General features: G+C 44.6%; 1 protein-coding gene across 1 annotated transcript in view; it reads left to right on the top strand.

Moving 5' to 3' along the window:
• LAMA3 (laminin subunit alpha 3) overlaps positions 1 to 26,541 on the top strand; it is a 256,015-nt gene that overhangs the window by 149,929 nt on the left and 79,545 nt on the right. The window contains exons 27-37 of the mRNA XM_037134081.2: positions 496 to 631; positions 2,241 to 2,367; positions 2,452 to 2,591; positions 5,080 to 5,195; positions 6,328 to 6,539; positions 7,508 to 7,715; positions 16,982 to 17,126; positions 18,014 to 18,154; positions 19,383 to 19,544; positions 22,269 to 22,367; positions 24,574 to 24,657. Coding sequence (XP_036989976.2) covers positions 496 to 631; positions 2,241 to 2,367; positions 2,452 to 2,591; positions 5,080 to 5,195; positions 6,328 to 6,539; positions 7,508 to 7,715; positions 16,982 to 17,126; positions 18,014 to 18,154; positions 19,383 to 19,544; positions 22,269 to 22,367; positions 24,574 to 24,657 — 1,570 coding nt within the window. The remainder of the gene's footprint in view (positions 1 to 495; positions 632 to 2,240; positions 2,368 to 2,451; positions 2,592 to 5,079; positions 5,196 to 6,327; positions 6,540 to 7,507; positions 7,716 to 16,981; positions 17,127 to 18,013; positions 18,155 to 19,382; positions 19,545 to 22,268; positions 22,368 to 24,573; positions 24,658 to 26,541) is intronic.

Consider the following 26,541-nt stretch of genomic DNA (forward strand, 5'->3'; position numbering starts at 1 on the left):
GTTTTGGTAGAGTTGTCGTGATGTAGATTCAAAAATAATTTATAAACAACAGTCAAAATGTGTGCACATGGCTAGAACTGTGGACTGCCAAGGTGATGAAATCTGGACATGCCCAAAGAAATGACATGTATTTGCTCTTTGGGTTTTACACTTTTATGTCAACAGTGATGTTTAGAGGTGTGAATAATATGTTTCATTGCATTGATCTCAGTTAACAAATAATTTTGGTTCTGGAAAAGAAAGTTCCAGTAAGTTTCTATATGGTTTACCTTCCCTCAAAATTAAGGTTTTTTCTTTCTGTTTTAGCTCATGGTATTGGGAAGTCGCTGAAACGCACTGGCCAGTATAAAGATGGCCACAGCTTTCTGGCTCCCCCAAGACTGGATCCTTCTGAACCTCACAGTCTTATGATTAATGTCTATATCTTCACCAATGGGCAGTTCTCCCTTTTTAGGTTACTTTCAAAATAAGGTTTCAAAATATTCTATTTTTCAGGGCTGCGTGCCTCTCCCTGTCCCCCCAAACTCCTCCGGCAGCACTGATTTTAGATGTCCCACGCAGTGGCTCTCCCCGGCCCCAGGATCCTTCACCTTCTGATGTGGTTACTGGTGTCACCTTGAAGGCACCTCAGGTAGGACACTCCCCCAAACGTGTTATTTCTAAACCAGTGGTTCTCAAAGTGTAGCCCTGAAGCAGCAGCCTCGGCATCACCAGGGAATTTGTTAGAAATGCAGATCCGCAAGCCCTGCCTCAAAACTACTGAGTCAAACTGAAGGAGGGGGCCCGGGGACCCGTGTTTTAACAATGCTCCCAGGGAATGCAGACGGAGGTTCCAGATGTGCAGGCAGCTGGTTAATCCTGTCCACGGCCACACCTTCCTGGTGCTCTCCTTCCCTCCTGCACCTCTGTCTAACGCACTGGCAATTTCTCACGGCCCATCTTGTGACACCTCATATTTTCATGGGCTATTGCTATTTAACATTGTTGAGTTTATTATCTTCCCAGTTGGAGTGTAAGCACTTTTAGAATAGCTGCTGTGGCTAACAAATTTCTTTATATCACCAGCTGCACAAGCACAGTGCCTTGCAGGAAGAAAATTCCCAATCAATACTTATTGATTAATCGTCTATAGCATAAAGCTCTAGAGCATTTTTCACTGTAAACAAAGTCACAAGACAGCGTTTGTTTTGATGATATATCCTTATAACACTAGAGATGGTTTGTGTCCATTTTCACTGAATCAATTATGAAATTAACAGATCTAAGAGAGAAAATTTAGGAAGGTCTCATATGGGAAAAGAAATTGAAAATAGTAGAGGAAAATGAATTGAAATCAAAACAATAGAGTTCTAGTCTTGGTTTTGTTACCTACTTAATGTATGGCCTTCGGTAAGTTACTTGCCCTCCATGAATCACAGTTCTCCTCTGAAAGACGAGGATAAACTTCTGTTGTTATTTTTGTAGGGTTTTTTGTTTTGTTTTATTTTGTTTTTGATGATCTGAGAAGACTTGCTGCTCACATAGACCTTCTGGGGAGAGCAGGGCTCGTGCTGGATCCTGAATAATTGGATGGGTGTGACTCCGGTTTTCAGTGTGATTGGGTGGGTGTGAGGGGAGGGGAGGGGAGGGGAGTTCAGGGGGAGGGACCCCTTTCCCCTGGGCTAGAATTAGTGTGGTTTGAACTTCCTGCCTGTGCCAAGGGATGAGCGCCTGGGCTTTCTGTTTGGCTCATCCAGGTGTAGGGCAAATGGCAAGAAGGCGATGATGGTCTTGCAAACCGCCAATGAGCAAATATGCAAAGTGGAGTCTGACTCTTTATTACATGGTTACAAGTAGTATGTGAATACTGTGAACATTCCTGAACAGCCTTTAGACAAACATGCATTTCTCTTGCGAAGGTATTTAGGACCTCAGTTACTCAGTTATATGTTCAACTTTGGCAACACTGCCAGTGTCCCAACGTGACTGTACCAAACTCCACTCTCTCCAACCATTATGGCTGAACCACAGTTGGTTTATCTGTTCTGCGACTGAGGAACATTTGGGCTGCTTTCTGTGTTTGTAAATATACAGCTGTTTCCTGTGTTTGTACAAACACAGCTGTTGCAAACATTCCAGTGAAGGTTTTTGCTTCACTTGTAATGCCTCAGTTTTTTAGTTTTTAACCTCAAAATATCCTGTGAATCTAATTATTCAGAGGTCTGCAGTTTGAGGATTTTTTTCCCTCCCTTTTCTCCTAGAACCAAGTGACTCTGAGAGGACTTGTGCCACGTCGGGGCCGATATGTCATCATCATCCACTTTTATCAACCAGCACACCCGACATTTCCTGCGCAGGTGTCTGTGGACAGAGGGCAGCTGCGGCCAGGTGAGCTGCAGGGAGGTGGCACCATGGTGGCCTGTGCGACTAGTCCTGGCAGTGGTGTGACAGGACCTCCTCTTTTCTGCCCAGGTGTCTTCCGTGCCTCCTTCTGCCCCCATGTGCTTGGCTGCCAGGACCAAGTGGTTGCTGAAGAGCAGGTTGAGTTTGACATCTCGGAGCCTGAAGTGGTTGTGACTGTGAAGGTTCCAGAAGGAAAGTCCTTAGTATTGGTGAGTTCTGCTTGTCTCTCAGGTTGCTCTTCACATGACTGCCTTGATCGGCCATTCTGTGTGTCTGTTTGGCTCAAGACAATAATTCCTCCAGGGAATTGAAGTCATATTTACAGGAAAATGTTTAAATTTGACAATTATTATTTACCCCAAAAAAGTACGTAACAATTAAAATCAAGTGAGACTGGAATAACAGAGAAGTAAATAGGAAGAAATGCACCCTGTAATAAGCTCTGGTGAGTGAGTGCCTCACGCTCTATCAGCCTCGCTTCATTCCCCTCTGACTGGTCTCTCTCTGAAGCATTTTATGCCTTTGTTCTTAAAACTGCCTTTTTGTGCCTGCCATAGCTACATTCTCTTGTCTTTTCCTCCCACTTTCTTGAGTGCTTCCTCCATGACTTCTCTTCCCTACTGCCCCCATAGGTCGCCTTCCCTTGGGTGGAACCCTGAGCTCCTTGTTCTATCATTTCTTTTCGAGTAACATCCTCTGTGCCTGCTGATTCTATTCTGTCCTCTGTGAGAGTGACACCCACATCTGTGAATTCATCTCTGATTTTGCCTGGGCTCCAGACCCAACACGGGACCATCTACTGCATATCTATCATCAGAGATCTCACAAGTGCCTCAAGCTTAGCGTGTTACCTGTACAGGCCCAGGTGCCCCTACCTTGTTTATTACCTTGGTTGATGGAATCACAATCATCTAATGCCCATAAAGCCTTCCACGGAGCCAGGCAGCATTGCTCATGCCCTGCTCGGTGGCCCTCAAGTCATTGCTCTTGCCTCCGTCTCTCATCGAGAACAACATCTTTCTAAGGACAGGGGGCTGACTTTATTTATTTTGTCTCCCCTGTGCCTAGAGCACCACCTGGCACATGGTCGTTGGCAAATGTCTATTGAACGAATCACATGAAACCAATAGTCTCTCTGTAAGCTGTACATAAAGGAGTAGTTGATGAAGACATTTGAAATTTCCTGCAACATTTGTTATTAACACAGTTTCATTTATACAGGCTCAGAGAACCAGGCAGGACTTTTAAAACTGGGGCTACAATAATAATTCACAATACAGTGAACTATTCACGATACAGGCACCATACAGTGTCTGATATGATGCATACTTCAGGGGCAAACCATGGTATGAGTTTTGCCATTGGTCCTGCCAATTTGGTTTGCTTACCTTTAAAAATACAAAACAGCAACCCCCGTAGATCCAAGGGCATCCCAGGCATGGGGTCCTGGGGATCTGGACAGGCCCCTTCCTCACCCCAGCTCTCCTGTCCTTGCCCAGCATGCCGGGCTGCTGCTCGCTGAGCAGGTGCTCCACGGCTCTGCCTCGCACACATGATCATTTCCCACGTAGGATCACAGACTGAGTCTTTAATGCTAGTGCAGGAGTGTTCTTATGATTCTTTTTTTCATGAAGCCTGTTTCATTTGGTCTTGGGCTTAGCAATAGAGAACATTGATCTCAGTACAGAGAATATAATATACAAAGAACTTACATGACTTCACTCTAAGAAAACAACTAACCCAATTAAAAAAATGGGAAAAGGACTTGAACAGACACTTCTCCAAGGAGGACATACAGAGGATCCAGAGACACACGAAAATATGCTCAATATCGCTAGCTATCAGAGAGATGCAAATTAAAACCACAGTGAGATACCACTTTACGCCAATCAGAATGGCTATCATAAACAAAGCAACAAACAACAAGTGTTGGAGAGTTTCTGGGGAAAAGGGGACCTTAGTTCACTGTTGGTGGGATTGCAGGCTGGTACAACCATTATGGAAAACAGTATGGAATTTTCTCAGAAAACTAAAAATGGATCTACCTTTTGACCCAGCAATTCCACTGTTGGGACTATATCCTGAGAACCCTGAAACACCAATCCAAAAGAACCTATGCACCACAATGTTCATAGCAGCACAATTTACAATAGCCAAGAGCTGGAAGCAACCTAGGTGCCTGTCAGTAAATGAATGGATCAAAAAATTGTGGTACATATACACAATGGAATTCTATGCAGCATAGAGAAAGAAGGAGCTAATACCCTTTGCAACAGCATGGATGGAACTGGAAAGCATTATGCTGAGTGAAATAGGCCAGGCGCTGAAAGACAAATACCATATGATCTCACCTTTAACAGGAGGCTAAACAAAAAAACAAATAAGCAGGCAAAATAAAAACAATGACACTGAAATAGAGAACAGGGGGACAGTGACCAGAGGGGAGAGGGGAGGGAATTTCAGGGGGAAAAGGGGAGGGATTTAGAGGAACAAGTATAAAGAACAGATGGAAAACAACTAAGGGGGGTGGAAATGTGAGGGAGGTGGGGAGCACATGGGGGGGAGGCTGGGATAGGAGTAAAAGACAGAAAACCATACTTGAAAAATAATTAAATTAAAAAAAATTAAAAAAAAAAGAATAATACCAAGTGCTCCCTGTGGTTGGAAATCCAAAGACATGGTCACTATTCCCTTTAGGTCCGGGTACTACTTCTGCCCGCGGAGAATTATGACTACCAGATACTTCACAGAAACTCAGTGGACAAGTCATTTGAGTTTGCCACCAACTGTGGAGGAAATAGTTTTTCCATTGAGTAAGTATCACTTTGTGGAAAGGCCCTGGAATACACGAGGTTCTCCCGCATCCCTGCCCGGAGCAAGGCTGAGGGTGCTGCTGGCGCTTGGATCTGTCTTCTTCCTCTCTGTGCCTGAGGGAGTGGCAGGGAGTCCCAGGCCTGGGGAGGAGGGTGCTCTTCTCTGCACACATTGTCCAGCAACAGACAACATTCCTGCCCTCAACCGTGGTCTCAACAGAGGTTCACCCTCCAAACTGGGATTTGCGGACAACTCAGGGGTTTCTCTTCCTCTTTGCTGCTTCCTGCTGTCCAACTCAGATTCCTAAAAGACACCACACAGGGCGTCTCCACTGGGAGCCAAACCAGCCCTGATTTCTACTCTGCTTTGTCATCTGGCTAAGCAAGGAGTGTCTCAGAAAGGCGGACCTCCCTATCCTCTCTCCTGAGTCCTTGAATGCTAAGAGCCAAGTGCAACCCTGAGTATCAGGTCCTGTTCTCTTCTGCAAACTCACTGGGCCCACTGTGGGTTTCCAGAGGAACCCAGGTGCTCTGGGCAGCCTGGTAGGTAGAAGCCACCTTTACAGAAAATATTAGGAGCAAAGGCCCTCAAGTCAAATAGCTATGGATTTGAATGCTTACTCAGCCACTCTATAACTCTGTGGCCTTGGGAATATTGCTTAACCTCTGGTAGCCTCAGTTGTCTTGTCTGTGAAATGGGTCTTAGGCCTAACTGGTGGTTTCGAGGTAAAGTGGGAGGCAGGAAAAGCTTCTAGCAACATTCAATAAATGTTGGTGATTCACTGGCTCTTCCTCATTATTGTTATTGGTGCAATTTTTTTGTAATTGCTTTATTGAGATACAATTCTCATATCATACAACTCATTCTACAGGTAAATTTTTACCCTTTTATTCCAGCCACTAAAGTTCGCACCACCAGTCTTGTGAGGTGTCCTGGAGTGGACAGTTGTGGGGGAAGGGGGCTGCCACTGGCTGTGAGTGCAGGGTTGGGGTTCTCTCAGTTTCCCTGGACTCAGAGTCGCAGTCCCTGTCTAAAGACCCTGCTTGGTGGAGTAGGAGAGAAGGAGAAGGTGGGGACTGTTCCTGGGCCCACCTCCTGGGATAGAACCGTGGGTTGTTTTTGCCTCCACAGCCTCCAGACAGCCTCCAGATTCTGTAAGGACTCTGCCAGGTCCCTGGTGGCCCTTTACCACAAGGGTGCCCTGCCCTGTGAGTGCCACCCCACAGGGGCCCTTGGCCATCACTGCAGCCCAGAGGGCGGGCAGTGCCCATGCCGGCCCCGTGTCATTGGTCAGCAGTGTACCCGCTGTCAAACCGGCTACTACGGATTCCCGCACTGCAAGCGTAAGTGCACCTTCAGGCCATCCGAGGTGGTCTCTGGTCCCAGGTGGAGGGTGCTCATCTGGGGAAGGGTTTCTCCAATTTCACTGGGCTGGAACCTTACCTGGGGATCCTGTAGAAGTGCAATTTCCGGTTCAGGAGGCCTGAACTGTGGCCCGAGGGTCTGCGTGTCCAATCACTACTCATCATGCTGAAGCCGCTGGTCTATGGACCACACTCTGAGTAGCAAGGTAAATATTTGTTTCTCAGGGGATGTGACCCATGCACTTGGCAAAGCAGGTGAGTGTAAGTAGCCTTAAGCATCAAAATAATGGACAGTTCAATCTCCTTCCTAGAGGAAGCCTTTTCAGATGTTGCAACCCCAATCAAAGTTGAGATGGCAGGAAAGGCAAGGTCAGAGCACATATTCCTCATTGAACAAGAAGCCTGTGGACATTTATCTAAGAACCGTCCTGTTGCCTGAGATGTAGGGTCATCTCAGACTAGTTGGCAGCCAGGAGGGGGGCAGGTGTGGTGTAGACAGAGTCCCCACGTGGAGATCAGCCCTTCCCTAAGGGGGCCCTGCTGCTGAGTCGAGCCCTGACCCTGGCTGGGCTCAGTGCACTGGCATGATGTGGAGACAGGTCAGGGAGCCCATGAGGAGCAGAACCCTCTGAGGGATGAGAGGCCTCACGTTATAGTGGCAGATACAAGCAGCTCGCTGGGTTCCTTTGAGTAACATGGAGCCAGTATGGCGTTCTCATACTGCATCATACCCTGCACACACCAGCAGCATTTGATGTGGTTGCTCTTGGCCCTAAAAAAGGCCTTTTATATCAACTATGATCAGTAATGCCCTAACGAAGGAAAAGTAAGACATTTCTCCCAGACCCTTTGGAAGCTTCTGGAAGCCCTGGCAGTTGGTACAATCCTGCTATAGGTCATCAGACAGCATCTAACTCTTACACTGCATCTCTTTATCCCCTGGTCAGCGTGCAACTGTGGCCGGCGCCTCTGCGAGGAGATGATGGGGAAGTGCCTCTGCCCTCCCCGCACGGTCAGGCCCCAGTGTGAGGTGTGTGATGCACACTCCTTCAGCTTCCACCCCCTGGCTGGCTGCGAAGGCTGCAACTGCTCCAGGAGGGGCACTGCTGCTGGCGATGGCTCCCCGGAGTGCGACCGGGACCACGGGCAGTGCAGGTGAGCTCAGGTGGATAGACCTGTCGGTCCCGTTACGGGAAGGGACATGTCATCTGCCCACACACCAGTCATTACTTCCCACTTCTCGTGGGTTCGAGGGCTGTCCATGTTCATCCCAGTCAGAATGGGTTACATGTGTGGAGTAACTCGTCCCCTCAGGTAACCCAGCGGAGCCTGGGTGGGCAGATGTCCAGCCGCCCGAGGTCACAAACTGCCTATTCACTCCAGTATCATTCTCATCGTATGGGTCAAAATGTCTGCATAAAGTTATCAGTTTCTTTTACTGATATGTGTCGCCTTGTGGTGGGCCCTTATCTGTTCATACTCAGAGATGGGCTCCAAACCTTCATTCTAGGGTCAGCCGCAAATCTTCTTGAAGGACAGTGCATAACAAAGTCTGACGTCCTCCGGCCTGCCTCCCTAACTCAGACAGGCCGGCTGGAAGGGGTGGTGAACCATATGACTTCTCCTGTCTACTGCCCTACTGGCTCAGTTTCTCTGCTACATAACCCACTACATCATTCTTTCCAGCTTCTTCTAGGAGACCTGACCCTATTCTTCACCCTCTATCAGTACTCTCCAGTGCCGCTGAAATCAGGCTGATCACCTGGAATTATGTGACTTTGGCTTCTAGTTTTCAGTGCAGAGCATGATCTATACCTGTCTGAGCCAGTGTGGGGGTTCAGTGGGTGCTGTTTGGAAGTGGGGAGGGAGGCAGGGCAGGCAGGTACTCGCTGGAGAGCCTGCCTGAGGATGGGGCTGCCCCCAGGAACACCACTAAGTCCAATGCACAATTGCTGAGAGACAAATGGCCAACATTGGCTCGGACAGGTGCAGGTCAGGCTCTGCACCGAAAACTAGAAGCCAGCTTCACACAATTCTGGGTGATCATCCTGATAGCAGGACTGGAGACTAGCGATAGGGATGAAGAATAGGATCCAGTGTCCTAGAGAAAGAGGTTGGAAATAATTACATAGTGGGTTATGTAGCCAGAGCTTCTAAAATCTGGGCCAGTATGGCAGTAGGCAGGAGAAAGTATATGGTTCACCACCCACCCTATACTTACTACCCCTCCCCACACACACACCGAGGCACATGGATGTTTCAGGGTCAGTGTCCCTGTGATTGAAGTGTGAGAGCCAGCAGGGGCTTCCACTGCTGGTGCTTGAAGGCAGCTGTGGTGTTTTCTGTGGCTCCTGTAAAAAATTACCACCAACTGGGTGGCTCAAAACAACAGAAATTGATTCTCTCACTTCTCAATCCTAAAAGTCCAAAATCAAGGTCTTGACTATGTCATGCTTCTTCTAAAGTCTCTAAGGGAGAGCCTGTCCCATGCCTTGCTCTCACCTTCCAGTGTTGCCAGCAATCCTGGGATTTCCTTGTCCTGTGGATGCATCACTCCAGTCTCTGCCTCTGTCGCCACGTGGCATTATTCTCTCTTCTTTTCTTATAAGGCTGCCAGTCATATGGACTAGGGTCCACTTTATTCCAGTATAACCTCCTCTTATCTTGACTACATCTGAAAAGACCCTATTTCCAATTCCACTAAAGCCACATTCTCAGGTAGTAGGAATTGAAATGTGAACATATATTTTGGGGGACAAAATTCAACTCCCTATAGCAGCGAAGTTCACGTATCCTATGAAAGGTCCGTTAACCACACCTTAATTGTTGCCCAGTGCCTAACGACTCTTTTTACTACCAGACAGGAAACTGAGAGAAAACCTGAGTCATGAAATATTCCAAGTCTTTAAATCCACAAGTATGAGCCCTTCCTGAGTCAACTCACTTGCTTATTCTTCTCAGACTATGAGCATAAGCTGAATATGACTTGCACAAAGAATTTTGAGGTGCTATCGAGAGTTTTCATCACAATTTACTAACACATATTAGGTTTTGTTCCTTTCAGTGCTTAAGCTGTTCTCTGCAAGGAAGATAGGCACTTAGTTCGTTACTGAAGGCTCTGCACTGTGTACCTGAACGCACTATGGGCCAGTGAGGATGTCTAACTTATTTCCAGTAAGTTACTGATGATTGAGGAGAATGGCACCTGGAGTGGAAGCACAGGCTTCCCAGGAGCCGTGGGAATGCTGCAGAACAAAAGGGTGCCCTGTGCCCAGGGGCTGCTTGCATCTTGTGACTGGAGAAGATGGCTACGCAGGAAGCTCAAGGGACCAATATGTGCCAATCTTGAGCTGACTAACTTGATAGAAAGCAGAGAGAAGAAGTTGTGTGTGATCCTCTGACTTCATTATTGATCTAGATTTGCCTCTCCAGGGAAAATTGCCTCCACCCCTCTGTTTCAACCTTTGGTCCAAGACGTAGCTGAAAGAGTGGCGGAACCTTGCAGCTTTGGTCCGTCACATGGCCATGCCGCCCCATTCAGCTGGGCTATTTGGTGTTTCTCTCAGCCTCTCCCCTGCTCTTCACTTCACAAAGCTGTCTTTGCTCCCATTACCTCTTGTTTTCTTCCCTCTTTCACCAAGGAGTATCATTTTTTCTCTCCCGGCCAACACTGTCACTATGCTCTCCGTCTTTTCTACATCTACAAGGGCCTTCTTCCCTCAAATAGCAGATATTTCACAATTATTTTCCATCACTCCCTTACTGTTGACCTCTCTCTTTTTATGTTCTCATCACTTCCATGTCCCCTTCTTGAAAAACAAAACCCTTTTATTGGCAGGAAAGTGATAGTCAGCCATACACATTAGACACCAGAGCTCCAGAGTATTTGTGAATAAAATGTGTGGCTCTCGATGGAAACATCCACAAGGAAAATAATTGAATGTTCCTCTCCATGAAGCTAAGAGAGCAGCATTGACATGACCTGCCATCTTGGGTTCGAAAAGGGGCTCGGGGGAGAGAGGGTTAGACAACAGCCAGAAGACAGTCAACCGAGCCAGTCTGTTGCTATTGAAATGCTTCTGCAGTTTCTCTGTCCAAAACACACACACACTGAGAATTAAAAATGCCTTCAGGAAAGGAAATCCAGGTGTTATAGAAAGGAAGCAGATTGAATCAGGAATAATGGTTTTCACATTAATATATTTGAAGAACAAATCAAAGGGAATAATTCAATGTGTTTATGGTGAAATAGATTTGTATAAATCCTTCAAAAGAAAGAAATGTCTGACAAATAAGCAGGGGAGGGGGATATTAAAATTCTTTACCCACTCAAGAGTGTTATAGCAGGAATCCGGGTGTAAGAAAGGCCGAAAGGACAAGATTCCATTTGAACAGCAGACTAAGCAATGCATAACCTTTCAAAAAAAAAAGAGGATAGAAGAAGAAAGAGGACAGAAAAGCAGGAGAGGAAGATAAACGGGAGTGCACTGAAGGGTTATTGGGAAATGGAAGTCCTGGCCCAGTGGGGAGCCCAGGATTCCGCAGCAGCGGCCCCAGTCACAGCTGCATTAAAATACTTAGAGCCCTAAATACTAACAACATTATAGTGCTCCCATAGATAATGAAGAATAAAACTTACTAAGCCTCAAAATAAATGCAAGGAGTTACAACTAAGTTTCGTTTGTCCATAATGACTCCTTGAGTTTTGCTTTTGAAAGCCGAACACCCAAGTGAAGAGTTCGGGGCTGGGAGGGAGGGTTAGAGATCAAGTGCATAGGTTGAAGTGAGTGATGACCCCAAGAGGAAGGTGCAGACCCACAGGAGGAAAAGCCAGGTGTGAGTCCTAGAAGGAGTACCGGTGTTTAATCGTAGGAGACAAAGGAACCAAGAAGGAGATGGCAAAGCAGTTTTTCAGCAGGAAGAGATGCCATGGAATTCACTGTCTGAGAACTAGTGGGAGAATTTTAAAAGAAGTAGCTGGTGCAGGAGAATCCAGTGCTGGGAACAGACCCTCATACATAGCTTCTCAGTGCTGCTGCCACAGGAAAAGACAGCCAAGAATGCATGACAAATTGTAAAATGAATTAAGGATCCATATGATGGAGAGATTTATCATAGTATTTTAGGTAAAAATTCTAAGAAGCATTTAACGAAACTTCACTAACCAATGACAATTAGTAGTCTCAAAAGTCCCTAACTCAGGACTGAGACCTATTGTGTAATTTTGCCCAAACCTGAGAGAGCATCACAGGAATGGAACCTCATCGACCTGCATCACACTTAAACCAAGATGTGGTTGCTTAATCCCCTAATGGGACAACATATCCATTCGTGATCAAAGTGGACTTGTTTTGAAAAGCACCCTTGGCAGATAATGCAAGAAAAACTTCCAGTTTGCTGAATGACTGTGACCACACAAACAGCTCGTGGTAATTGCAGCGTTAGTGCTGAAAATGCTTTCAATTGCCTAGAAGCACTATTTCTTTAGACAATATTAGAGGAAAGAATGCTTTTTTCACCCAGAAAAATTCCTAAGGAGAATGAAGAGTATGTCTAGAAGAATCTAAAATTTATGTAAAAGAAATAATCAAAGATACCTGGAGTTCACAAAAACAACAGAACACTTGCTGTTTAGTTGTACAACAGACTGTCTTGCAGTTGTACAAACTATCAGAAATCGCAAAGCTTAATAATTAGAATTTTGAAATTGTATTCGATGACAGGTGTTAAACATACTAAAAGAAAATCAATCTGTTATAGATGTTAACTGCTTTAAAATTAATTACAAAATTATTGCTGCAATCTACAGCACTCCGTCTTTACCTAATGAAAACTGGTGTTGCAATTTTAGAGATAATTGGGAATAAGTAAAATTGGAGCCAGAAGACTAAATTCTCAATTCACCCTTATCATGAACTAGACAGGAGACCTTGGGCAAGTTGCTTTCCCTTCCTGGGCCTCAGTTTCCTAATCTATAAAGTGAAGTTTGGTAAAATTATTTCTAACATCCCACCTAATTTAAAATTCTGATTATATTTCTACTTCAATCTCTGATTGTATCACAGAAAATATTGCAAAATTAAATTCTATTGAATGCAAACATGTCTATTATTTTGGCCAACTCTATCTACTTTGAAGTCTTAAAGATGCTTATATTAATCAAAATTTCATTGTTTATAGCAACACAATAATTTAATCAGATATAATAGCAGAGAAAAAAGTACATATACATAGGCTTTTAATACTGGAAGAGAAGGGGCCCTGGTCAGGTAGCTCAGTTAGTGAGAGCATCACCCTGATAGGCCAAGGTTGCAGGTTTGACCCTGGGTCAGGACACATACAAAAATCAGCCAATAATACATGAATAAGTGGAACAACATATCGATGATTCTCTCTCTCCAAAATCAACTAAAAAATAATAATGGAAGAGGAGGTAAGCCATCAGATATTTTGAACAAACAAAAGAACTAGAGTAGTCTCAGATTTTGCCAATCAGTAGCGGATACAGGGAAACCTGGTCACCACTGCCTTTGAAAACTATCACAATGTCAACCACTTTCACGCTGTTGTAGGAGTGAGTGAAGGAGATGGCTGTTCACCTGGATATTCAGTGAAGCCACGTGCACAAATGTGCCTTTTCAGAAGAGCAGTGGTAATAGGAAAAGCCTTTCTGGGTGACCTCTATTGCAACCAGTCCACACAGATTTACTAAATGTTTGTGTTAGGTGGAGAAACAAAATACTGGAGAAGGTCATAGACTCGGCGTCCTTAGAATAGAAGTGCTTCCAGCGTGGTGCAAATCCATGAGCTCTAACAACTTAGAGAAGCAAAACCTTGGATTCACCCCGTGGAGTAACAGGAACGGTAGATTCCGGGCAGCGGGCAGGCACTGGGACACTGTGACGAGCAGAGTGGATGGGGATGCTGCCCCATGACGCAGTGTCAAGCTCTCACCTCATTCCCTTTGTCACCTTTCATCTTCAGTAATAACAGTATCTTTCTCTTATCTCTCTGAGTGATTCTTCTCTGGCTATTTCACTGGCTCAACACCCTCCTGCCCCAGACCGAGTAGATGTGTGTGGTGTGTTTGCACAAGGCGGCGCCAGCCACTGCCACTCACTGTCTGGGTGATGGCATCGTGTTACTGCCCTCTGTGCCTTATTTCTTCATCTGTGAAATAGGGAGAGTGGAGGCACCTCCTTCTTGAAGTTCTTTGCAGGATTAAACATCCTCTGCAGAAACCCTTAAACAGTACGTGACATACACGAGCACCAATTAGTATTAGCTGATAATCTGCCTTCCTTTCCTATACATTGTCTGCTTGAGCCCCCAGCCCCTCAGTCTCCAGGCATCAGCCACCCCCACTCCGGCCGATTTGCACAGGCAGAGCTCCAGCCGTGATCCTCGAGGCCTGTCATATCCCACCTTCACTGCAAATCAGCTCTACCTGGGTTCTCTCGCTGGCTTTACTCGGGTGGCCTTGGACAAGGCCCCTGAGTCTTTGAGCTCCTGTTCCCTGTATGTATAATGAGATGTTAGGTGAGATGATCTTTAAGGGCTCTACAACTCCAAAATGCTACAACTCTTACCCTGCGTCTCAAAGCCATGCTATTGTCTTGCCTTTGAAGCCATTTGTCTCTTTGGATGTTTAAAAAATTTCTACTTAATGGTGACAACCTCTTCCCAGTCCTCAAAGCCGGAACTTCCAATATACTTTAGAACCAACCTCTTTTCCATAAAGTCAGTCAGACATCAACTTCTGGCAGGATATATATCACCCCCTTCCTTCCCATGGCTCTCTGCTACCTGCCGCCACCCCGCTAAGTTCTTTCCGCACTTCACGTTTCAGTGATACTGATGGTCACCTAATAGCCCCCTCTTCCTGCTTTCTAGTTTGTAGTCTCTCTCTCACCCCCTTCTCTCTCTCCTTCCCTTTAGTCAAAGAGGAATGTGTTCATTCAAAATCATACTGGGATTTAAAATCTGTTTTCCTTATAATTTTGTCATGAATGCATAGAACTATTAGTAGTTTACAAAACTTGAGACAATGCTGGTAAATGCACATATGTTTGTGGTTTTTATCTTCCTACGCGTGTCTTTTTAAACCATGTTGAAACATTTCCTTCAGTTCCTGGTGAATTATTATACATTTTTGCCTAAAATTCTACAGATGTACATGTTTTATCAGACTACAACTAGTACCTACTCAAGTTCAGACATTGTGCCCTATGCAGAAGGCACATGTCCCTATTAATGGCACTTGTCCCTGGTCACAGCCTGGTGGGAGAATCTATATTAACCAATAGTGACAACGAGGTGTGGTGAGTGCCACCTTGTGGGCAAGCACAGCACCCCCTCAGTGACCTTTCTCCAGCCCCTATTGTCTCTTTTGTGTCCCATCTCTGGGCACCAGAGATGCCCTGTACACTTGCTGCTTCCTCCAGAAATAAGGAATCATCTAGGAACAGTCCATTTCTTCTTTGCTGGACTGTCTGATTGCATTTATTCTGTGGTTCCCAAGAGAGCAGATGTTATTACCCCAGGTTCAGGAACCCTCTGAGAGTAAATGCAAAAATTGTGTGTGTTAATGAGAGTAAGTGAGAGAGAGAGAAAAGAAAGACTGTATAATCTGAGTGGGTGTTATAAGAACCTTTTTGAGAAGACGGCCCATAGTTTATCCAGCTTCCAGAAAGACCACTTACCCTGTTCCAAAGCTTTTCATCCACCACACTAAGCTGGTCACTTTAAGCAGAACATTTACACCTCCCACCTACATTGCTATAGATGTTCTCTGGAGACTACATTTTTCTTTGTGAAAATAATCCCCACAAGTACCAGGGAGGGAAGAAGGTGATGGGGATGGGTTTGGGAAGAAGAGAAATGACATTGGACCTGTCAGGAGGCCTTGCAGGGAAATGTGATGTCCATTTTCACTGGGGAAGAAACTCAGTTGTAAAGAGATTAATTTGCTTAGGGTTCTACATCCAGTAAGTACCAGAGTTGGGATTCAAACCCAAGCCACCTGGTCCTGAGTCTGTGTTCTTAATCAAATACAAAAGCCTTTATCCGATTATAAACAACTATTGGCCAAAGGCAAGGTTACTCAGCTATAATAAGTTATATTTATCTTTTTCGGCATGGGCACTGTGGGAAGATATTTTAATAGGAATTAAGAGATGGGTGATCACTTACACTTGGTGGTAAGTTAATGAATATTTCATATCAGATCACATTCCCTATATACCATCAAAAAGCACACTTCCTGCTGCTTGCTTAGATCCACCAGAAAGGCTCAGTGTGTAGATCCCACCAGACTTCAGCTGTGGAGCTCAGTGCCCGAGCTGCCGAAGGATGGGACCTACCCCCTCGCCCTCTCCCCACCCCTCCAGCGCTGGGCTTCTCAGTTCTGCTCACAGTTCTCACTCCACCAGACTCTGTTTTTTCATCCGGCCTTGTGCTTCAGGTGCACATGCCTGCTGGTGGCTCGGAGCTCCCACCAGGGCCTTCCTCAGAGCCTAGGCCCACGCCAGCGCTTGCCCACTGGTTCCCACCCACTTCATCAGGCTCATGGCTCAGTATCCCTGCTGGTACTTCTGCCCCAGCAATACCACACTTGTGTTCCCTGCACACTCCAAGCCACATCCTGCTCTGTTTTTTATGTCCAGAACACCCACCCTTCATCCAACCCCATGACACTGGACCTATTAGGCACAGCTCAGGTGTCACCTTCCCCAGGGAGGCTGGGTCAGCGCTGTTCCTTTGACCCCCCGTTTGACCCCTTGTGATATTGTTCATACTTCCACCTCACTGCTTAGGCTCACAGGCCATGTCCATCCTCGCACCGCCAGAACCTAGCACAAAGCCTGACCCTCTGAGTACTCTGCCCATCATGGTCATCTTTTTGAGGTGTGGCTGATAACACCTCAGAAAGGTGTTATCACCTTTAACAATAACATTGTATTGCTTTCTGGAGCACAACATGATGATTTGATACTTGTACATATTGTGAAATGGTCACCACAGTAAGTCTAGTTAACCCTCATCACAACACAGAGTTACAGATTTTTTTATGATGAGAATTTTTAAGATTTACTCCCTGTAAATATACAATACAGTATTATTAACTATGATCACCATTCTGTACGTTAAGTCCCTATGACTTATTCATTTTATAACTGGAGGTTTATGCTTTTTGACCCCCTTCATCATCCAGAACATAGTCATCTTGACCTGCTTTGTTTAAGTCTTTTATCTGTTTCTTCCCTTCTGCCTCTGACTGTAAGTCTGTAAGTGCCCTGCAGACAGACACTGTGTCTGTTTAGCTGGTTTTGTACAGCAACCAGTCCGCTGCAGTGGAAGTGGACTTTAGAACTGTCTGTAGAAGGTGACAAGAACTTTTGCTTCCTTTGCTTTGGGTGTAGGTGCAAGCCCAGAATCACAGGGCGGCAGTGTGACCGATGTGTGTCCGGGTTTTACCACTTCCCTGAATGCGTTCCCTGCCACTGCAACAGGGATGGGACCAGGCCAGGAGTCTGCGACCCGGAGACCGGGGCCTGCCTCTGCAAGGTAAGAAGGAACATCCAATGCCAAGGACATCAGCCACCCACCGATCAGTGTGGAAGGTCCTCATGTGGAGTCAGCATATGAGAATACATGGGAAATGGGACTGACACATAATAGATTTTCACAATGTGTGCAGTATTTTATAGTCATTCTTTTTTGACGAAAAAAGTTACAAGGAAGTCATCTCTCAACCCTCTCATCCTTTTGGGTGTCTGCAACCCTCCCTAAAAATCTGATGACAGGTGTGGCCCCTCTCCAGAAAAACCAGCACAAACTTCCGTCCACACTTTCAAGAGGCTCAGAGGTTCTCCGGAGGCCTGTTCCGGGCCCATTCCCACCACCAGGGTTCGCCAGGTGGTCGGAGAGCTCCTGAGTCCTGGCAGGTGTCCTGGCAGTGAGTGGGATGCGTGGATCCCCCCATATTGTGAATCCTTCTGGTGCTGATTCCCCACCTTCAAGATGCCAAGAGGAATCTTATAAAACTTAAGAATTTGCCTGTTTGTGTGTGGCGTAAAAGTTTAAACAATTAATGTGGTATAAAAGCTTAATAATTATGCCATGGCTGGTGTGGCTCAGCAGACTTAGCATTGGCCTGTGAACTGAAAGGTCAATGGTTTGATTCCTGGTCAGGGCACATGCCTGGGTGGCAGGCCAGCTCCCCTGCTGGGAGTGTGTGAGACAACCGGTCAGTGTTCCTCTTGCTCCATCCCTTCCCCTGTCTCTGAAAATAAATACATAGAATATATTTTTAAAAGCTTAACAATTATGTGTGTTATGTTTGTCAGCATCCATGCCCCAGCATCTTGTATTGGTGTTACATCTATGCAAGTAGCTAACTGCAATCAGGGAAACTTTAGAAGGAATGATCTTCACTTCCTGTTTTTCAATAGGAGAATGTGGAAGGTGCAGAATGTAGTATGTGTCGAGAAGGCTCATTCTACTTGGACCCAGCAAATCCCAAGGGCTGTACCAGCTGCTTTTGTTTTGGAATAAATAATCACTGTCACAGTACACATAAAAAAAGAGCTAAGGTAAGCAGGGAGTGAGAGTCTTTCTGTTTTTATTAAGTACCTCCAAATGAGGAAGGAGTGAATTGGCATGAAACATGAGGGGTCATGGAAGCTTTTGTATGTTACTTTGTTAAAAGTTGAAGCATGGCCCTCGCTGTTCCTCAGCCTCCAGCGTTCTTTCCACAGATGTCCTCATGTGCCGTCCCTCAGATTGTCAGGTCTCTGCTCACGTGACTCTTGCCCGCAGGGGCCTTCCCTCACCTCTCCCTACCAAATAGCTCGCCCTGGTCGCTCTGCGTGCACTTGCCCTTCTTGTGTAGTGTACTCGATAACGTTTAGCCCTCCCTGCCATATCATACATTTAGTTCTAAAACTTGTTCATTATCTGCCTTCCTCCACCACAATAATGTGAGCTCCTGATTCATTCCCAGGGTCCACAGCAGCATCTGGAACACAGTAGATGCTCAATAAACAATAGTGAAATAAACGGACTTTGTTGTTCGTCCCCCTTGTTCCTTCTCATTTGCTTATCTTCTTCTTGTTTCTGTTTTACTTTCCTTCTCGTGTATTTTACCACATCTTTTTCTGGCTGCTTTTTAAACTAATTCCATGAAATTGAAACTGTTGCTTGCTTGTGTGAGTAATGACTTATATCCAACAAGTATTCAAACAAAGATGATTTTACGTATTTTATTGCCTGCTTCCTAAGACTAGTGTAAGCTTGTAATTGGAAAAAAAATTAGTTTGTAAATCTACTCCGAAGTCTCCTCTCTTTACCCCCAGGGGAAACCGGAAGCATCATTCCTAATCTGTGCCTTGCCAGTTCCTTCTTTGTCTTCCTCTCGTAATTTAACTCCTGGCTTCCTTTGTAATCAGAGAAATATTTAATTATGATGCTCCACTTAGAGCAAAATAATAAGAGCAGACCACTGTATTCCATATCACATTTTATATTTAAGGAACTCACCATTAAAATGTGCTCACTGGATTAGCTATTCATATATTTAATTATGTTTTATTAGAGCATTTATTGGACAGTTGCTAGAAGTCAAGAACCAGGGTGTGTACTGAGATACAAAGATAAATCCCACATCCACAGGGTCTCTGCCCTCCTCGAATTCTGAGGGCAAGCCAGGAAGAAGCCTTTGAAGCAAGGTGGCTGCCCTGCAGCTCTTTCTATTCTGCATAATCCAGCTATGACCAAAGAAGTCACTGTCATGCATGTCCGTCCTTTGCTTTTGTGTTCCAGTTTGTGGATATGATGGGTTGGCGCCTGGAGACCGCAGATGGAACAGACATCCCCGTCTCCTTCAACCCTGGCAGCAGCAGCGTGGTTGCTGACCTCCAGGAGCTGCCCTCAACAGTTCAGAGTGCAACCTGGGTCGCCCCTCCTTCCTACCTGGGGGACAAGGTAACGACGTCCTGTTTTTCTTCTACACCCTTGCAGGCCTTCTCTTGCACTGCATGGGCATCATTCACCCGGTGTCTGGAAGAAAGCACAGGAAGTTCAGGTTACTAAAACTGAAGAAATTAGGTTAACTGCAAATGCGGCAGAGATGCTGCACCTCACTGGGAGGGGTTGAGACCAGAAGAAACTCATGGACCCCACATACACTAGCTCATTAGCAAAGGAAGTCATGCACTATGTTTTTCTTGTTGTTCTTTATTTAATGCCAAAGGAAATAACCATTTAAATAGTAACTGTTGAAAATGGGACATGTATGCTTTTAAATGCCAATGCTGAGAATTCTTTGTTTTAAAGAGGAAGAAAGGCTCTTTATCAGGAAAACAAAAGCTGAAAGGTGACTCACAAGCTTATTTAAAGAAGCAGGAGATTCTGTGGCAGTTCAACTTTCATTAGCAGGATCACGTGCGGTTAGTTAGACACTCCTTGGGGAGCTCATGCACTGGTTGCTCTTCCTTTGCTGCATAAATTGTTGTTCCAGAGCCTTGCCAGCTGCACTCATTCATGAGGACAGAAGTGTGGTCTGCCTGTAGAAACAGCATCAGGTGACACACACCTGGTGGCATAGGGCAGAGGGATGGATTTCATATGGCCAGCTCAAGTAATGCCATATCTCAGCTTCAGAATGACTGAACACTAGGGCCCTGTTGGCCTGAAGTCTCTAATTCTGTCTTCTGGTTGCCAGACTTTGAGTTTTGACCTTTGATTGTGGGGACCGTTGCTTCTCTCATATAACCCCACTTCTCTCTCACATAATATTCCTCTTTACCTCTACATGGTGGGCCCATAAACTGGTTATCTATTGCTGTGTTCTAAATTACCTCACAACTTTGAATCTTAAAGCAACACATAGTCATGGTCTTGTGTAGTCTCTATGGATCAAGAACTCAGGAGCTGATGGCTCAGATTCTGTCATAAAGATGTAGTCAAGATGTCAGCTAGGGCTGTGGTCATCTGGGATGGGAGTCCCAGCTCACCCATGTGGTTGCCAGCAGGTCTCTGTTCCTTGTCGGCTATAAATTGGAGCTCTCCATTCTTCATCACATTAAGCTCTCTCTCCATAGGTTACTGAGAGTCCCTATGATCCGACAGCTGGCTTCCTCTGAAACAACTGATAGAGATGATAGATAGATAGATAGATAGATAGATAGATAGATAGATAGATAGATAGATAGATAGATAGACTCAGAGCAGAAGCCATTGTCTTTTTATAACCTAATTTCAGAAATGACATTATCCTCACTTCTGCCATATCCTGTTCATAGAAGCCAGTCTCTAAGTCCAGCCCACACTGAAGAGGAGGGAATTAAGTTCCTCCTCATAAAAAAGAAAGATATCAGAGAATATGGGACATATTTTTTACAACTACCTTAGTCATTAAGAAGGCAATATAGTTGACCCTTGAACAACATGGATTTGAACTGTGGGGGTCCACTTATATGTGGATTTTTTTTTTACCTGGTAAACAGATGACATAAATTTATATTATCAATAAATATATACCAAATTATAAATCTATGTTCTCTTCCTTATTATTTTCTTAATAACTTTTTTCTTAATTTCTTTTTCTCTGGCTTACATTATTATAAGAATATAGTACATAATACACATAACATACAAAATATATGTTATCAATCCAAAATCTATGTTGTCGGTAAGGCTTCTGGTAAATAGTATAGGCTATCAGTAGTTACGGTTTTGGAGAGTTAAAAGTCATGCATAGATTTTAAACTGTGCAGGAAGGGCTGTCGGCACCCTAAAACCCACGCTGTTTGAGGGTCAACTCTACTCAGTAAGAAGATTCAACATGTTACCTTAGAATTCTTCCAGACTCTAAGATCATAACTCTGTAAAGCTTTGTCAGGGTATAGATTATAGGAAAAACCTCAGTGCATTGGGAGTCCAGAAATGCTGTTCATTCCCTGCTGCAAGTTATTTGCATTCTCCTCTAGGGGCATTCTGTCCTGCATGCTCTGATGTCACTGCTGCCTCTGATTTCCATCCCTGAGTCAACCCCTCCTTCTTGGCTGGTTTTTCCTTTAAGGGTGGGAGGCATCGGGACCAGAGAGGAAGGTGCTGTCAGAAAACCATGACCGTTCACCTCCACGTCTCCACCATGTTACTCACGTGCTCTGAGAGAAGGCCCATGCCCCCGACAGAGTAATGACACTTGGCCTTGCACTCGGGAGAATGCATACTCACTTAAGAAATATTTACCCTCTGCTCTCAGGGGAAGTTTTTTCAGAAAATTTATTTTTAGAGCTTCATTTTGCAACTGATAGGTATTAACCAATTCTGTCAGTTAAATGAGAAACCAATGGCCTACATTTCTTAGACTAGCCATGGACTAAATAAACACTTTGGTTTAGTAGTCGTCTGGAATAAAATGGTCTTATTTGTTTCTGTGTGGTTATTATTTTTCTTTATAACAGAATTATTTTTTGCTTGTAAAACTCAATCATGTTCATGTTAGACATTTTAATGGACATAAAATAGCATAATGTAGAACATTAAGATACCATCTTCAATTCTGCTGTCTAAGGATAACCACTGTTAACAGGTTGATGGTGTATCCTTCCAGGTCTAGGTACCTGTGAACTTCTATGTGGGCTAATGCTGCCTTAGTCTCTTTGAATGTTTGTGCTATTGATGATATCATTTGAATTTTAGGTCTCCTCATATGGTGGCTACCTCACCTACCAAATCAAGTCCTTTGGTCTACCTGGAGACATGGTTCTTCTGGGAAAGCAGCCAGATGTGCGGCTCACCGTAGGTATCAGAACATGACCTGCATAGCAGGAAGCGACAGTTGTAGTTGGTGCTGGTTCGATTTTAGGACAGCTTGATAAGGGGCTTAGGAAATGTTTAAGTTAAGCCATTTCTAATGTTTTGCAGAAACTAAAATAGAAGTTAGAACATGTAATACCTCCTCAGGGTCCTCTGCCCCTGACCCTCCCAGGCCCAAATGGTTTTTCTTTTGCCCCCTCCCATTGTACTTAGTATCTCACCCTTGCTTCTCATAAGTTCATGTCAAATGAACTTTTAAATGAACTTTTTTTGTTTCTGTCTTTCAATTTAGTTTCAGAAATGTTTTTGACCCTTCCTGTTTATAAGACCACGTTTCTAGGCTCACGAAGGACAGGTACCCCCTGTCCTCAAAAAGCGTATCATCAAAAGGGGAGATAAGAAAAGAAATATGTGAAAAGCTACAATGCACTGAACAGTAAGCATGTGAGGTGAAGTCCAAACAAGGCTTCGTGGGATCTGGGGTCCACGTGGAGACTTAGGTAGTTGAGAGACCCTCAGAAGTCTTCATGGAAAAGGTTAGCTTTGAGCCAGGCCTTTAAGCATGGGCATAAGAGCAGAAACACCCTTCCAGTGGCCAAGAATGAGGTAAACTGAGGTAGAGGGGCAATGCTTAATGGGTAAGCACTCCAACCTGGCTGTATTATCAGTGTGTGCCAGGTCATCAAAGACAAGCCTGGCAGAGCAGGAAGAACAGTGTTTAAAATGCTATGTATGATAAGCGATTTGGCCTGATACAGATAGTGGGCAGCCACTTTGGTTTTCTTGAGAAGAAGAGGGACATCACACACTATGTGCCAACACATAATCCAGAACTGCTGTCTAGAAAATTCCTGAGGGAAGGGGCAGTGTCACGTCCTGCACTGAGTTGCCTCCAATGTACTTGGGGTGCCATAGCCTGAACTTGACTCTGCTTTTGGTTTGTGTGTTGTGATTAATGCAATGCAATTTCAGCTTCCTGAAGGGTTTCTGTGTCATCCCTGATGCAGTAGAGCCAGCGAGTCTCACACATCTCGGCCCAGGCCAGGGCCTCACATTCTGGTGGGACTTTTGTGTTCAGACACTGCCCCGGGTATGAGCTGTATATGCCAGCAGCAAAACTTACTGAACTATTATTGTTTTAAAAGCTCAAAGGAATCTTGGAAATGAAGCACCAACCATTTTAGAGTTACAGTCAAAGGAAAAATAGCCCAAGAAGAAAAATACCATCATGATAGTGCTGTATTTCAGTTTCTTTTTTCTTTTTTTTTGCAGAGTATTTTGAGTTCAGGCCATTGGTATACCTATATTTTACTGCTGAGGAGCTTATTATGCAAACCATTAGAATTCATCGAGAAGTGATGATCAAAATTTCCCTTTAATTTCCCCTTCAAACATAGAAAAAAAATTTAGGCCCGTGAAACATTACTCTGCTGTTTCTTTCCAAATGCTACAATGAAGAGCCTATTGGATCTTGTTTCTTAAGTTAAGGTTTTAAATGATTTGTGATCACAGATAATGCTCTTCTTTCTGCACCACTGGCTCTAATGGATTCCTTTCGGGTTTGGTACTACACCAGAAATGCTGGGGCTTGTGTGTATGTGTACATGTGTGTGTTTGGGGTGGGGTGCTGATGGTGGGTGCCAACTTCCCCACTGTGCCCTGTGTGGAGGCACTCAAGAGCCTCTGTAATAGGGAGGGCGGTGCAGAGGCTGAGTGAGTGAGGCTGGGTCCCGGAAGATGAGGGCTATGGGGCCAAATCCCCCTCCATGGGCCAGCCCTGTAGCCCCCTGGCCGTGCAGGCTGCACAGGGGGGCCCTGCTAACCTTCCTGTCCATCCCACCCACCAAAGCGCTTTCTTGCTACCACTGTCGGCTTCTGTCAGCAGTAATGGAGACAAGCACCTCACGTATTGACTACAGGCATTGTTTAGAAAGTTTTCTTTCATCTCTTTAGCCACTTTCAGTCAGGAGAATCTGGGGGTTTCCGACTTGTGTAGGAAACTGTATCAGGTAGTATTACTCTGGTTCCATGTCACTAATCCTCTTGCCAGTCAGTTTATTCTCCCCCGAAATTGTTTAGAATCAGGCACTTTGTGTAATGCAGTCATACAAATTTGTTCTTAGCTCAGCTGTGAACTTCAAAACACCCCGGCCACAGCATTAAAGTATTTGTGGCTTTCCTTAAACAGGGTCAGCGCATGTCCATCATCCATGAGGAGCCGAGTGACCCGAGGCCGGACAGGCTGCACCATGGCCGGGTGCAGGTGGTGGAGGTGCGTGCAAAACGGAAGGACATAGGAAGGGTCCCCGATGGGCCTCTCTGTTCTACACCTCACTGCTTTTGAACACTCATGCTTTTTAACTTATTTTGTGAATTTAAAATACTAATGATATTAATCATATTAATATAAATATAATTTCTATATAGAAACCTAAAGTATAAATTATATAAAATATCCAGCTTTTCAAACTCACAGGGCTTTGTTTGTACTATTTTTGTGGCACCAAGGACTGCCTCTCCTGTCTTACAGTTAAGTGTCCACATCTGATACACCCTATGAGTGTCTCAGTGTGACACTCTTGTCCACTCTCATCCTCGGTGCCTGGGACCTGGGGATTGTCTGACAACTGCTCGGCATGAATGGATGGAAAGCCACAGATATGTCTAACATCAAAGAAATGAGTAATATGGAAAAACAAAGGAAAGCTCATTGAATCACAAAATTTTAAATTATACCTACTTGATCACAACTGTTCCTTTAAATTAGTGTTCCATGTGTATTTCTAAATATTTTCAATGCTTCAAGGTATTACTTTTTCAAGTATCTTGAACTTGCAGACATTTTTTAAAAGATTTTATTTATTCTTGGAAAGAGGAGAAGGGAGGGAGAAATAAAAGTGAAAAAACATTGATGTGCAAGAGGAATATCTATTAGTTGCCTCTTGCACAGACCCAACTGGGGACCTGGCCCAAAACCCAGGCATGTGACCTGACTGGAATTGAACCAGCGACCTTCCGGTCTGTGGGACAACACCCAAACCACTAAGCCACACCAGTCAGGGCTTGCGGAGATAAATGAACATTGCTGTACAGATCCATCCTACAATGGAAAACTACTTGGCAATAAATGAAACAAATATTGATACCTACCACATGATGAAGCTCAAAAATATGATACTGAGTGAAAGAAGCAAGGCACAAAAGATCACATACCACATGATTTATTTATATGAGAGAGGTGATGCCAGCAAAACGGTGGAGTAAGGACCTCCTAAAATTCTCTCCTCCGTAAAACTGAGGAGAAAACTGACATAAATGGTCAGAGTCAACTATTTCAGAACTCTGGAAATTAACCAAAGGCTTGCAACAATCTGGGAAGCATTTATGCAAGAAAAAAAGGATGAATCTCGGAAAGAACAACAAGCTTTGTGGCTGGTATTCAACCTGCTCTATTTCCATCTCCCCACCCTGCACAGCTTCACAGTAACCTTGAAAATCAGTAGTCCATCATCAAGGTAAAAGCCAGTGGCCTGGGATTAGAGCTCCATAAAGCCCCATTTCCAGAGAATTATCATGACTTTACCTGTCTGGGAGGTTTCTGGACAATCTCACTTCCAAGGCTGTCTTTATCTGGCATGACTCAGAACTCTCCCAACATGAAAATCATCTTCCGGGGAGTGCTGGAAATATTTAGAGGCAATTGTTTCACTTCTTGGCTACCTGAGATGGTGGATAATAGTTGGAGTAAACAACAGGCTAATCACAAAGCTTAAAATAAAAACTTGGGGAATATGACATCTATATGCTTTGAAAAGATCCAACAGAATCTTGGAAATCTAGAAGGATTCACATAATGGAGCTGTATGCATTCTCAGGAAAGACCTGAGAAGGCCTACACCCTCACCTGGGGCTGACCTTGAGGCTACGTGCAAACAGGAAGTGATGGCTAAAGTGGAGTTGTCAGCCACCTGGCTGAGTATTGCAGGGTCCCCCCAACATGCCCACAGAGTCCTTTTGCAAAGTTTAGGAGACTTTTTATTTCCAGTCATTTGTAAAAATTTATATTCAATCATTAGCTGATTACTAAGCTAACTCACAGACACACAGGACAAAGATTACAAATTTCATAGAATTAGTTTAGGAAAGTCATTAAATA

The sequence above is a fragment of the Artibeus jamaicensis genome, unplaced genomic scaffold (assembly GCF_021234435.1).
Source record: "Artibeus jamaicensis isolate MK-2021 breed Jamaican fruit bat unplaced genomic scaffold, CSHL_Jam_final contig_354, whole genome shotgun sequence".
Classification (NCBI taxonomy): domain Eukaryota; kingdom Metazoa; phylum Chordata; class Mammalia; order Chiroptera; family Phyllostomidae; genus Artibeus; species Artibeus jamaicensis.